The 15,445-nt window shown below is 37.4% G+C and overlaps 1 protein-coding gene across 1 annotated transcript in view; it reads right to left on the bottom strand.

Annotated features, from left to right (window-relative positions):
* Window positions 1-431: 431 nt before the first annotated feature.
* LOC112053008 (oxysterol-binding protein-related protein 6) overlaps window positions 432-15,445 on the bottom strand; it is a gene marked incomplete in the record, with an annotated part of 46,796 nt that continues 31,782 nt past the window's right edge. The window contains 12 exon segments of the mRNA XM_052885094.1: window positions 432-8,890; window positions 10,070-10,190; window positions 10,317-10,439; window positions 10,888-11,002; window positions 11,166-11,310; window positions 11,595-11,708; window positions 12,029-12,199; window positions 12,605-12,817; window positions 13,173-13,360; window positions 13,723-13,819; window positions 14,358-14,477; window positions 15,371-15,445. Of these exon segments, the coding sequence (XP_052741054.1) occupies window positions 10,088-10,190; window positions 10,317-10,439; window positions 10,888-11,002; window positions 11,166-11,310; window positions 11,595-11,708; window positions 12,029-12,199; window positions 12,605-12,817; window positions 13,173-13,360; window positions 13,723-13,819; window positions 14,358-14,477; window positions 15,371-15,445 (1,464 nt within the window).

Consider the following 15,445-nt stretch of genomic DNA (forward strand, 5'->3'; position numbering starts at 1 on the left):
AATTACGATAGTTATTTTATGCTGGAGTAAAATATCTATACATATTATATTGAATAAGAAACATATACTAGTTACATAACATACAAAGGCTTAGTAGTTTCTGGACGAAGCATTTATGTACGCGCCAAATTTAAAAATTACCCCAAGCGAAATTATGATTCTTGCAAAGCTAACCGAACCGAATCCGATAGTAAAAACTATTGGAGTATTGCAGTGATTTAAAATAGGTAAGCCCTGTATTAGTAATAGATTTTTATATTGTACTAGCGGACACGGTCAAGCTTCGCTTTGACTCAATCCCAATCTACTATCAATGTATTGCAGATTCTTTTCTAAATAAAATTTATTGTTTGATAACAATTTAAAAATTTACGAAATAAACAAAATTCCTTACCAATTTATCAAGAGGGTAAAAAGAAAACCAGTCGCAATAAACCTGTTAGTGATTTATTTCAATATAATTTTAATTACATTAAAAATTGGAATCACAATTAAAAGTACAAACATTATTGCATAATGTCAAAATTCCCTCACAATTTATATATTAAATAATAACACCATGAAATTATTTACAAAACAACGCACTTAAATATTAAAAAAACTATATCTAAGTATTACTTTCCAATAAAATCATTGTATAGTTGTTGTTTAATACCTACAACACTTGTAGTTAGATTATATCAATGAATACTTTGTTTTGTTCTTTCAAAAGTCAATTTATTATTATTAGTGATAGAAAGAATAAACCTTGTTTATTATTATTTAGAAAGTTTTCTTTTAGAAAAGCCTTCGGAGGAAACCTTTGAAGCGTTAGAGGCTTTTTCAACACTAGACAATGCTATGTGTAATGACCAGTTTAAGGTTATAGCCCATTAGGGCCACCGCGCACGCAATTAGCTCGACCTTACCTCCTATAATTAGTGTTCTTTAAATGGGCTTCTATGAACATAGGTACATCTATACTAATCTATCTATACTAATATTATAAAGAGGTAAAGTTTGTAAGTTTGTAAGTTTGTCACATTTTTTAAATGGGGTAATCTTCGGAACTACTGGTCCGATTTTAAAAATTCTTTCACCAGTAGAATGCTACATTATCGGGGAGTGCTATAGGCTATATTTTATATTGGTATCATATATATTAGCCGAGTTATCACAGTTTTTGTCATACAGGTCGGACTAAAAACCTTTTAAACAGACTTATTCGCATGCGCTGCCTTAACCATTGTGTAAAATTGAAATTAATGTATGGAGACTTTATGTATCTTTAAAAGTTCTACAAAAAAGTCCGCGACGCCATATATCTATCTTCTATATATTAGCAGATATAGTACCTTTTGTGTTTTAAAAATTATTAATTTTATATACTTAGGTTTACGTCATTATTTATACAACTAAACTTTAATCCTTATTAAAATAAATTATTTAATAATCACAAGGATATTATGGAGATAAGATTTGCCCTTTACAGTATGTTAATTACTTAAATAGTTTCGGAGATAATACAAAATTTCTAAAAGACGCAGTAATTCCGCTATATGACGCCCGGCGCTTTCATTTACGAGTTCCCGTTTCCGTGTGAATATGGGGATCAAACATAGCCTATAACACTCGCAAATAACATAGCTTTCTATTGGTAAAACAATTTTCCAAATCGGTCCAGTAGATCCAGAGATTACCTCCTATTTCTCTTGGTCATACCACCACTCTCGAAAGACTGGACCGATTTTGCTAAGGGTAGGAGTAAGATAGAGAAGTTACAGGGTAAGGTAGGCTACGGGTAGGGACGCGTAGGGGTAGTGTAGGGGTAGGGTAGGTTTAGGGCCGGGTTTAGGGTATTGGTAGGGTAGGGGTATAGGTAGGGTAGCGGTAGGGTAGAGGTACGGGTAGGATAGGGAAGTGGTAGGGTAGGGGTAGGATAGGCGTGAGATAGGGGTACGGGTGGGATAGGGGTAGGAAAGGGATAGGGTACGGGGAGGGTAGGGGTAGGATGGGGGTAGGGGTTGGATGGGGGTAGGGGTAAGATGGGGGTAGGGTGTAGGTAAGGTAGGGGTAGGGTAGGGGTAGGTTTGGGGTAGGGTAGGGGTAGGGTTGGGGTAGGGGTAGGGCAGGGTAGGGTAGGGGTATGGTAGATGTAGGGGTTGGGTAGGGTAGGGTTGGGGTAGTGGTAGGGTAGGGGTAGGGTAGGGTAGGAGTAGTAGTAAAGTTGACATCGAAATTTACGCAGACGAAGTCGCGGGCGTCCACTAGTTCACTATATTACAGTGATACAAATGTGATGGTTTGCTTGTACGTATACAATATTTGAACTAAATTGTCTTACAAAATTAACATTGTGAAAAGGATAATAGTACTTCTACATCTATTAATTTGTTTTGTGACACACGAGATGTAACCCAATGGACGCTATTGTTAATAACGTTATTTAAAAATATTATGATTATCATTTGTTAAACGTATATTATTTAGACGAATAATTTTAAATTGACTATTACTTTTTAAAATATTAATAGATACCAATATTGTGAGGAACTATATATAGGATTTGAAGAAGAATTAAAGAATCAACGCTAAAAAACTCTTAATGTGATCAAACTTATAGAGCAAAATTTCAAGGCCAATCACTTAGTTTCTAATGAACAAAATGAGTTAAATATATACTCAACGACTTCTATCGTAAAAATAAAATGTCGCTAGCCGCTATATTAAATACAACCTTTTTTATCCACGACGCGACGGTACAAATACGCCGCTTGTCTGATATAACTAAAGCCGAAGAAAAGAAGGAAGTATGATTTGTCAGATTTTCGTGAAAAATAACCTCTCTATCTACTTTAACTTATATTCTACGAGATAGCGTAGCAACGTCATAAGAAATACGATTTTGCTAAAAAAACGTGCGAAGCTCTGTCACCCAGGTATATCATTGTAAATACATAAATTAATTATATTTTTTGTCATTTAACATCAAAACTACCCCAGACGTATTGGCAATTTTATACAATATATTACATAACACCACAACAATATCTAACAATAAAAACAGTAAAGGCTAAATTACACAAGGATAGTTTCGAGGAACTGGATGTATGAGAAATGCGAGTGATAGCTTTTTCTTGCAACAATCCCATCCCATAGTGATGTCGCTTGTATTCCAGAAACTCTCATCGTGCAATTTATCCTTAAATCTATATGTGAAAAAAACTACTTTATTGTCAATTCATCAAATCTGACAAAACTATTTAGTATTAAAAACAATTGTCGTCCGTTAGTCTGTAGCGCCGCGAACTTCAATTTGTGACATATTCAGCATACTCCTTACAAAAGATCTCAATAATAGATTTGTATACTTGTATGCTTGTATTGTTAGAAAAACTTGTCTGTTGAATCTACATATTTAAACTGTAACAATACTGTTTAAGTAATGTTTACATTTTTATATTAAAATAATAATAACCTTATACACCCGTATAAAAGGAACAAACTAAATCTCTAAATTAGGTACTTTGATATTATAGCTACTATCATGATAATAATAAAGTAAAGGTCGTCACCTACTTACTCAGCACCGCACTTACATAGCACAGCAGCTGGTAATTTAAACGTGCGAATATATGATACTGTAAAGTCCGGCTGCTCAGAGATAGCGTTTTTGACAGGTGGGCGATGTAACGACAAAAGAGAGAGAGACATACAAAAACTTGGCAATTGTAATGGGGATGATAACTAGGTTTGAATATATTGATTTTTATAAGACATTCGGGTATATAAGGTCAATATTAACTAATTTATATGTAAAAATGAAAATATTGTCTTGGATATTTACAAAAAATCTTATATCGTAATTAAATGAAAATTCATACATTTTTAGCTTCCTAACATTAAACGTGACATCTATCAATACATGAACTATAAACATCAAACGCACAAATAACAAAGATATTTGTAATTTTGTTTGAACGCCTATAGAAATCTAACGATCATTATGATCAACGACGTCATTAATTCGTGCTGTTGAAAAAACACGGGGCGTTCAGGGATCCGCGGCAGCGCCGCAAATATGACCCTTTAAATCCCTGTAGCTCCGAAATTAATGATCACAGATATCCTGTAACTTTTATAAAATTGCTTTATTACAAGCATACTCCTAATTAATATACAATTTAAAAAACTGTTATCATCCCTATTGAATATGTTTGTCCCTGTTGCCTGTCAAAACCGCAATCTCTGAGCGTCCTGACGTTAGTTGTGTGTCTCACGGCACAACACTGTTCAATGCTCGACGGTCGCTGCGTAAACCAGTCACGACTTTAAAACGACAATCACAATATTCTGCGAGCAATGTTAGAATAATTACATGAATTCAGTGAAAAATCCGTCACCATACATTCTAATATTATATTAAATAAAAATTATAATTGCTATGTTAGGTCAGCTTATAATAATATAATGAATATGTTTTCAAAAACAACACTAATAATTATGTGTATTGAAAGTGTTATGGTTGAGAAATTTGACGTATCGGTTACAAAACTTATTATGACTATACTTTTTAATAGATATATTGATAACTAATACGCCAAAATAATATTATACTAATTAATTCGTGAGGTAAATTAAATGAGCTACATTGTTAAGTGACAACATATAGTTACTAATAATGACACAAAATTGTCTTTTTTTATTTATTTTATTAATAGAGAATTTCTAAAAGTTTTCACTCAATGTTCATACTTGTAATTGTTATTTGTTATACTGTTTATACATTTAATTAATTAATATTTTAATCGAGTATTATAATATATTTATTGCATTTATTGTATAAATATTATATTAGGTATTTTCATAAATCTCTTGCATTATTATCACAAATAAGTAATACATATTTTGAGTGGAATAATAAATGTAATTTAGGTCTCACTTTATAAAAATTGTTGACGACATCTTACATATTGTCAATTTCTATACAATCCGACCTTAATTAATTATCAACGACTGATCCTACCCACTGGATCACGAAACTTTACTGATGCATTGTAATAATAGCAATTATATTAACTTTAAAAGAAATGTTCCATAAAAGTATATACAAGTATATCATTTTATTTGAAGTTTTGTTTTTATTACATACTAGCTGACGCCACGCGGTTTCACTCGCGTGGTTCCCGTTCCCGTAGGAATACGGGGATAATATATAGCCTATAGCCTTCCTCGATAAATGGGCTATCTAACACTGAAAGAATTTTTCAAATCGGACCAGTAGTTCCTGAGATTAGCGCGTTCAATCAAACAAACAAACAAACAAACTCTTCAGCTTTATAATATTAAGTATAGATAAAAATAGAACTTCATCATCAATAAGTGTTACACTATGTGACTGTGTGCTGTAGCATGGTGCGGGTGACAGTTGACTGTATGACGTTCACAATACGTACTATTATCGGGAATCGCGGCAAACTTTCAAGAGAGATACGTACTGTCACCCGTACCATGCTACAGCGTACGCACATAGATTTTGTTTTAGACTGTTTGCGTTTTCCCACAATTAATAAATAAGTAATTGTATGTTAGCGGTAACGTTTGTACTATGAATTATATAAGATTGCTATGATCGCACCAAAGTTTAGTAAAACTGAGGGTAGTTGTATATTAAATATTAATTGTACTTCAACCATGGCTAAATTATTCACAATACAAAAGCATCACAATATACACCCTAAGTTCGTCCTATACCAACTATGTTCAACACGCTCATTAAAAAATTACACCATCACAGTAGCATCAAACTTGTCTATTTTTTTAATTTTATCGGAATAATTAGGATTTTACGTACATTAAATTTTTAATGTAACATGCATGAAAATAGCTTTTACTCGTACTTGTATATCACAAATTTTTAGAACAATCTGGAGGGCTATTCTGTAATGAAATTTTTATAACTCGCTATCGCATCTTTCGAATTCACCTCCATCTTTTTCTGTCTACAGTATCGCGTTAGACGGAGAGAGACAGAGTAGGATTCGAAACTCGCACTTGAGAGTTATAAAAAAACAAAGTTACAGAATAGCCCTGCTGAATTGTGGAATGTCTTCCATGTTAGTCTGTGGTATGCTGTAAGTTGATTTATACTTATATCACCAGCTTACAATCGCCGAATTTAAAACAAAAATTTCCACTTACACTGTTTTACCAATTTTAAAAATACTGGTAAATATATTACTTAATAGATTAGATATTACTTGTGTATTAAAATTACTTCGTCTTGTGTTGGTTGTTTGTCAGTGCAGTTGGTTTTAAGGTAAAAATTTAGCAAGAGTAGTTTTGAAAATTCAATTTTATATAATAATAGATGATATTTATTTATTTTTATTTAAAATGTACTCGTACCACTGAGATGGTATAACATTTTCCATTTACGAGCTAAGTACTAACAACATCGATATTTTTTAGGAAATAGACAAATATAGAAGAGACAAAACTACTATAGGCTATGAAATATAACCGTCACGTGTATGTACAAAAAGTGTCCACTTTATTCGAAATTATTCAAAATTTTTATTACAATCAATTAGGTAGTTTATATGTAAAATTACTATGACTGGCATAGATGTTTCATTAATACAAACTGTTTTATAAGCAAATATTTTTAAAAATGACCAAATTTTCTATTTCCCCATTAAGTAAGCAAAATTCTCGTGTTAAAAGTACGACAATAGGCCAACAGGTGGGTATCGAAGTCCAGACTTTGAACCTCTCAGAGAGTCATTAACGGGGGTTATTTAAGCAATTTTAGAAAAGACGATGGTACATCTCGAGATATATTTCGTAGCCTATTGAAATTAGCGATACGTTTTGAATCAAACCTAAAATAGAGAGATATAAAGTCTATATTACATCAACCGATCAACCATGAAACACACTCAAGACATGATATGTTACAAAAACGTTATAATAATGGAAATATGCACAAATATTTATGTTATTGGAATTCATTGTAGTATTGTATAGTTCTAGTATCTATTGGACATTATTACGGACTTAAAAAAAAGGAAGTACTATTTCCGACCCATATTGCATTTTTGTAAATTATTATGTCTGCAAAATGTCTTCTTCTTTGTCAATGAATTATGTCAACAGTGTGTTTTTGGGTGTACCACAGGAAGCTACAATCGTTTTAAGGAATACTTAACACAATACTGCCTTAATATAATCATCAATTGACAATTTATATCAAACATCCAGTATTTTATTTAATGGGGACAAGTGAAAGAAGAAATACGAAAAGTCCCTGTTAAATAAAACACATCACACTATACTATGGAAGTAGCCCGCAATTGCATCTGCTTATTTTAACGCTTTTATATACAAAACCAACGAAATGTTGCAGTTTAAAGTGCTTTTCAGATAGCATGGGTACAGTGACAGTCACCTGTATGACGTTCATAATTGGTACTATTATCGCGGCAAAACTTTCAAGAGTGAAACGAACTGTCACCCGCACTATCCTATATGAAACGAACTGTATACTGTATACTATAAGTAAATTATATTATTTAGTAAAATATATATAATTATTGATGGATAAGTAACTGTAAGTTTTAGTGCGAAAAATGTCAAAGATTTCATTTCTCGTTTTTATACTATATTATGTACAGTTTTTTTGTAAAAATACTGATTATTTGTACTTAATAATAAAGCAACAAATTAAAACAACATTGACTACAATAAGCTTAACACAAAAATAACGTCGCTAAACTGGAAACAATTTCACAGCCGTTTACATACATAAAATGTATATTCAATATATTTGTATGTAGAATTGTTTTTAAGTCAAAAGCTTTACTCCAGTATGTTAGTAGACAAACAAACACATTGAAAATGGACTTAATTACATTTCGACTGTGCAATATGAAAATATAGCAAGTGACAATAAAATTTAAATTAAAAAAAATACTAGAGAGCCAAAGACTGAGTGGATAAAAGAGAAATATATAAGATCGATATACATATCTACTTCTGCGATTTACGGAAAGTAATGGATTTCTTTCCTTAACCCATTTGAAGATTTTGAAGATATCTCTTACAGTGAGTGCTGCTGCTATGATTGATTCAGTTGTCTAAACTTTGTCAAACTGAAGGTGTACAGTGAAATTATGCAGCATACTGTGAAAGGAAGGTTCTCAACATCCTTATGATGCTATGTTACATGATTACCTACAGGATTCTTCTGCCACGTTAAACTTCACATGATCTGTGAATATTTTGTTTAGATAATGATGTCCCTAAACTAAACATACCAGAAGTGAAACCGTAAGTTGCACAACATCTTAAGCGTAGTCCTATATTTTTAGAAAATGAGTGAGACGTTTCACATTTTGTAATATTTAGAAAATGTCACTTGCTACATTTTAAAATAGCGTAGCCGATTTACATCAATTAATAAAATAAAATCATTTCAATTAAAACAGAATCACTTCCGCAAGAAAATAATTCAGTGTACAATTTTCATTATAATACAATAAGTTAAAATATTCATATATATTTATTTAGTGAGGGCATTATTTACCACAATTAATTGATTGAAAAATGTAATAAAAATATACAATATGTAAATAAAATTAACTTTAGCAGACACAACTGAACGAATATTTTATTTCATTTATGTACCCACAAAATAAATCTTTCTAAAAACTCTGATTATACTGAAGGTATTTAAGTAGCAATACATTATATCTTCCTAATTCACAAACACACTGTCCATACTCCAGTGTGTCGGGCCACCTCTACTGCTCCGTACAGTAAAACTTGAAGGCGAAAACGGTTTGTATGTAAAGCTATAAAACGCTAAGCGAAGCACAACCTAGCAGAGCACCTCGCGCTGCGGGAAAGGCTGGAAAAGAGACAATTAAACTATAAATATTTAAAAAACAAACTTTCATAACGTTCTCACCTGTAGCACCAGAGAGATTGTTGAGTCAAATGAGCACAGTTTACCTTGGCAAGTTCAAGCCACAAAATTTATTCGAAAAAGTGTTTTGAATGATAAACCTTAGTCCATGAGATGTTCTGTCAAATAAACAATTATTTGACAAGAACATCTAATTCTCAAGGCTTTAATTAATATATCAAAGTCTAAGGCGGACAATTTTATATCGTACCGAGATGATAAAGCAACTGTATCATCAAAATGTGACACAGTCCCCCTACAGGATCATACAGAATTGTTACCATAGATACGTGAGGAGATTTTTGATAGAATCCCTCGGAATGCTGCATCAACAAAACGTGACATGTGGTGCCACCAAAGGATTATTCTAGGAAGGTATTGATGGAATTCTCAAGTTTTTACAGTTTTAATAAAAAACCTGTCTTTCGCGCGTTCCAGAACTATTTGTGACACATCTCGTGCAACAGACAATGACTACAGGACTACCCACCTCCCATTGCCCTGACCGAATCTAAGAGAACGAGCCAGGTACTTGCTTTTCGCGTGTTTCCCGTGCCGCCTCCTTGATTCCCTACAAGTTATCTATTCGTCACCCTTGTTTTATGTAATGCATTCTCCCCCTTCCAGGGGCTGAAACGCGATGAACTCGCTCCGTCCCCCGCGGATCCGCCACTGGCACCAACGCGTCCCGAGCTACTTCGCCTCTTATGCCATTGCCAAATAACTACAGGACAACTCACCACCTCCCATGGCCCACCCAACTTCGCAGTCATACGGGCCGAATTAGTGGTAGGGGGGGGGGGGGGCCGGTACTTGCTCTTCGCGTGTTCCCCTCTTCGCGCCTTCTTCACTCCCTAGAAATTCTTTTGCTCTTCGTTCTTGTCCCTGCTTTCGCTTTCTCCCCCTTCTGGGGCAGAAAGAAGAAACAACGCAGCTCGCCACCTCAGATCTCCGAGGACCACCGTTCCTGCCACATCTCATGCATTTCTGCCCTGATTTCTCGCCTTCGCCTGTTCCACTCCCGTTTGGGCACGGACTGGCGCGCCTTATCGAGCCAGGATTACAGCCAGCCAGCCAGGACTACAAGATAACTACAGGACAATGAGATGTAGAGCATCTTACGTGCAGCAGCGGGCGCAGTCACCACAGGCGCGGCGCCTGCAGCGTGGGGAAGCCCGCCTCGCGCGCCTTCCAGTACTCGCCCGTGAACGACCACATCTCCTCGCTGCCTTCTAGCACTTTCCTGGGGACAACAAGGGAACTAATAAATAAAGCTGAGTAATGCTTCCTTGAGAAATCGAGAACAGTAATTTTAAGGCTCTAGGACTTCAATGTCTCGCTAGTTCGGCTGGCCGCTCGTAACACTCACGTGAACCATGCAGGGGCGTTGTCCGGACAGTCGCGCCGCCGCTCGCGCTGCGCCTGCTCCAGCTGGTGCTTGTACTGCTCCGCCGCCTCCACGTCGCCCTCCTCCAACGCTCGCTGGTCCGGCCTAAGAGATTTGAGGGATTAGTAGGGACAATGTCCACCTGTAGGCCTAACATGTAACCCACGACATTTCTCTTGAAGACAAGTTTGACATATTATAGACCAATAACTCCGAACCAGAAATATCGTTCCTTTTCTTATTATAATTGGACGAAAGAGCGATATTTCCGGTTCGGTCGCATTCAACGTTTTGTCTTTACGAGATTTTTTTCTTTAAGGCATCACAATATTAAATTATAGATATGAAATAGAAAGGTGGCGCGTCCGTCCTCTCCAATAGGGGAAGTATTAAATAAATGCCCTGCAATGGCATAACCTAGAAAAAGGCACCATATCATATGTGTGAAGGCCCAAAATGTAACTTGTGACACATTTCCTATAATAAAAGTTTGCAGCACTGATTTTCAGTCAAGACCCAGGGAGGAGGAGATTTAGGTAGTTCCCCGTCGCACCTGAGCCGCGTGTCGGTGTGCGGCAACACGTCGCGCATGCCCGGCTCCATCTCGTTGAGCTCCATGGCGAACCGCGTGAACCCGTAGTACAGCTCGTGCTCCGGGGGCATCGCGCCTGGAAATGTTTCGCTCGTTACAATCACCCGTATCGTATGTGTCACTGATTCATTAAGGTCCATTAAAGGCCAAAGATAGTATAATTTGATGAAAACGCATTAACAGACTTGTGATTGGTGGACGCAGGTCGCGAGTGTGTACGTCGTAGTGCACGTACGTACCGGGCCTCCACAGGCAGCGCGCGGCGGGCGGGTCGCCGGCGTACAGCGCCTCGGACCAGCGGCCCGCCAGCCGCAGGCGTGTGCCGCTGCCGCCCACCGTCACCGCGCCGCGCACCTCGTGCCTGCTGCTCGACCATGAGCTAGCCTGCGAGAGAACATGTATTTTACTTTCCGATTCAAAATAACACCCACATAGCAAGTAGCAAACGTCCACGACTTTAATAATTAAACGTCCACATCCACGACTATTAATTTATCCAAAAAACGCGAAAAGTCAATTTTAATAAATCAACCAAGATAAGTTCATTTTTTTTCATTGAAGCTCGAAGTTTACCTACAGCACAATACCAAGCAATTAGTAACATAAAGTACTTAATAATAAGGTCCTTTGTAATATCAACAATGAAATGTTATAATCAGAATCCCCACCTTAACAAAGTTGAGTTTGCAGCCGATGTCGGTCCCCTGGCACGCGATGTGCATGTCCCCGTACTGGTCCACCCAGCGCTGCCCGCCGAACAGGTTGTGCACGCACGTCGTCACCTGCACAAACGGTTATTCGTTACACAGTTAATTTAAACTGTTTTATTTGCTATTTCCTGTTAAAATCGATGAATTAATTTGACAACACAATACACAAAAAAAAACCCTTAAACATAACAAATTTTTCAATAAAACATTGTTGACTTCTCTAGAAAGAAAAATTCACCAGTTTCGGAGCCAATATTGGCCAAGAATGTAAGTAATTATATAAAAATTGTGATTAAAGTAAAGCCTTAAGTTATGTTTTACAATTTGCAGCAGCTATTAGTGTAAATTTAAAAATTTTTTAAAATTGACATCAGAAGTGGGATCACCAGTACCTTGTTCCAACTATAATGGTCTCCCGTAGTCAACAACTTGACGTGGACCCTACCCGCGGGCTGGAACTCCATGGACTTGCCCCAGAACTTGGTCTTGATGCGCGCCTCCTGCCAGAACACCCAGCGCGGGGACTCCGCGTGACACGCCGATATGGGAGGGTGATGGGATACCTGTGTGAGGAACCATCATCATTTCTGCTGAAGATTTCCGTCGATTTTAATTTCTTGTGTCACAAAAATATATAAAAATCACAGAAAACAGGGTGACAAACAGTAAAATTGTAAATTATCAATTCCATTTTTTCAAGGGTCTTTGTAGAATCTGCTTTAAGAACCGGATTACTCAGTGACTGACCAAAGATGATTTTAAAAAGACTTCAAATCAAATCATTATATATGCAACGGTTATAATATGGGATATACTGGCCGATTGTTGTCTTTTGACATTTACTGTCAATGAACTTTATTAATTAGTTCGACAGTTTCACACTTATTTTGATCAATACCGAAATAGATGATTCCTTCAATAATCAGTACTAAAGTGTACATTTAAGGAACCTGTACGTATGTCAGTACCTGCTCGGCCACGAATCTGAACGCACGGTCGGCGCGCACGCACTCGTACGTCTCGGCCAGCAGCGGGTTGAACGGCTTGGACGCCGCGCGGTGCGCCGCAGCCGCGTACGCGCTCACCGCGAACGCCGCGACCAGCGCGCAGCGGTCCACCGCGTCCACGCTCTTGGCCGCCGCGTCCAGCAGCTCCGAGTACTCCAGCTCTTCGCATAATCTCTGGAAGTGATAGTTATTTTAGACTTATTGCTGTAACCAGAAGAAAGTATTCAGTTTTACATTATAATCAGCCAATCCACTGCTGAAGGTAGACCATGTGTAAGAACTTACAAGAGGCTTAAGAATTTTTTGTTTGTAGCAAAAAGTGCTTACATAACACCCGTATCGTACAAAATTCCTTTCAATTAAGCATCCTGAAAATTCCACCCTATTACCAATAACGCCAAATATCATTGTGCCATTCGTGACATCATATTTATGTGGATTTCCGACTCATCGCTTTTCTGGCTAGATACCCTTGAGGATTTCCCCTAAGAAAAGAAAACAAAGGGTGGGAGAGGTGGCACAAACAAACCTGCAGCATGTTGAGGGGCTCGTTGATGGTGACCGGCATGGAGATCTGGCTGAGGTCCTTGCCGATGTTTTTGTACAGCAGGTTCCACAGGCTGGGCCCGCCGGGCGACGGGCGCGGGTGCGGCAGGCGCGTGCGGCGCACCCACGTGTTGGGCCCGTTCTCGTTCAGCCGCAGCGTCGACTGCTCTGCTGTCACGAGCGACACACTCACACACGATATAGTCACTCTACTAGACCTACAGAGGTCTAGCAAGTGTCACTGACATACCTCGTGACGACAAAAAGACATATTGTATTTAACTTACGACAATATGTCAGACAACTTAAGAGAGCAATAATTTTTCCTTTTTTTTGTTGTATTTAATGAATAATAGATACTTTTATGTTATTGCCTTAGATCGCTATGACTACAGCTCTTAAATTATATTACTATAGACTAAACTACAGTTTGACATTATATACCATCAAATCTAGTTAGTCATCTAGTTAATTTCCTAAATACATCCAGAAATATTGCAAATATAAAAAAAATCAAAGAAATGTGCTCTTACTGGCTGCATCTGAGTTGTCGGAGCTTGCGGAGCCGTCTTCACTGCTTAGCGATCCCGCTTCTGAGGTCGAGTCGCCGTCCAGTTCTATCACGCCTGTCTGTAATGATAATAACAAGGAATTTATTTAAAAACTAATTTGTCTTGATCCAGAATTAATCTGGCAACAATCAAGATCGCTAGAGGAGGAGAGCGCTACGGAGATGCTAAGTTGATAATATAATAGAGGATGAGATAAATATTTTTGAATCTTTAGTAGGAGGGCAAGTGTTTTATCCTGCCCACCTTTGCGATTTTCTTGGTATCACTAACAATATCTACAGATTTGATGTTTAAGAGTGTTTGGTAGGCTGGTTTACCTGATTCACTGGATCTACACTAAAATGTCTCCTGTATCTAGGGAATTAAATGGATGCACTTGAAATTCGAAAATACACTTTCATAAAAAGCATTTTTAAATAATAGAGTCAAGAGCGGCTTCAAGGCAGGCAATTTTGAGAGAAACTGGAAAGATATTCAATAGAAATTCTACAGTTGAATCACAAAATCTTAATAAATTTAGCTCAACCTATTTCGGTATTTGCAATGTATTTTTAAACCTCGTCAAGTGCTTACTAAAGTTGTAAGATGTTCCTCACCTCGTCAGCGGTGATGATTTCGTTCTGCTTGTGGTTCTCTTCGTGCTCCTCCGCGTCAAAGAACTCCGAGGCGGAGACGCACGACGAGCTGTAGCTCAGGGAGTGTTGGAATGGACGATTCTGTTGATTATTAAGTTCATATTTTGTATATTATTTGATCATAATCGTGACACAATTTTTTCTTTTTAATGTACTACTAATTGACGGAACAAGTTAATGACCCACAAGTACAGATCGTTAGCTGATCCTCGTGGAAGTATTACTGGCGTCAAATATCATTTTTTATACTGCTGGTTTAAGTGTCGTAGGCTCCTTAATGTGACCTCAGCGGCGTTATAGGAGGTTTTTGGCGAGCGCAGAAGCATTGCCTGATGAGGCCCGAAGGGAGAAGTAGAAGTGATGGGCGGTACACTACTCTCTCAGGGCGTCTTCTCTGAGACTCGGACCTCGACTTCTGTTTAGCATTGCTATGTTCTGAGTTGAAGGATGGACAGTGAAATTATAGTCACATATGAGATAACACACATTCTACAATGCATTGTAGAACATGTTCTTAAAATGTTTTTGCGGCATATAGTTTTGCTATAGGTAGGTTCAGCACTGAGCACCAAGTGGGTCATAAGATCGTTCCGCCGAGTGTTGGTAACTCAGACCAACTATTGTATACGACCTGCCTCGCTAGATGTTACTTTTCTGTCAAAGTATATGATCAACGATCTAATGCGATTATAAAAACTGTCTCTATAGAATCGATGTTAAATAGTTGTAATCTTGTTCGTCGGTTAAAGAGCTCCGTAAAAATACCTTTTTCTGTAATTGAATGGTGTAAAAAACGGCCAAAAACTTCTAGTTTAGTATAAGATATATACCAAATCTAAGCTCGTTTTCCTCAGAAAATGACAGACAATTTTGTTCGTGACCATGATGTGCGATACAGGTCCTTCTATAATTGGTCTGAGACCACTGAGCACCAAGTGGGTCATCAGATCGTTCCGCCGATTGTTGGTACTGACCGGCGCGGAGTTGTGTCCGAGCGAGGAGATCTCGGCGAGGTCGGACGTGTCGTGTATGCGGGACAGGCGCGACCG

Source organism: Bicyclus anynana, chromosome 2, assembly GCF_947172395.1.
Source record: "Bicyclus anynana chromosome 2, ilBicAnyn1.1, whole genome shotgun sequence".
NCBI classification, from domain to species: Eukaryota; Metazoa; Arthropoda; class Insecta; order Lepidoptera; family Nymphalidae; genus Bicyclus; species Bicyclus anynana.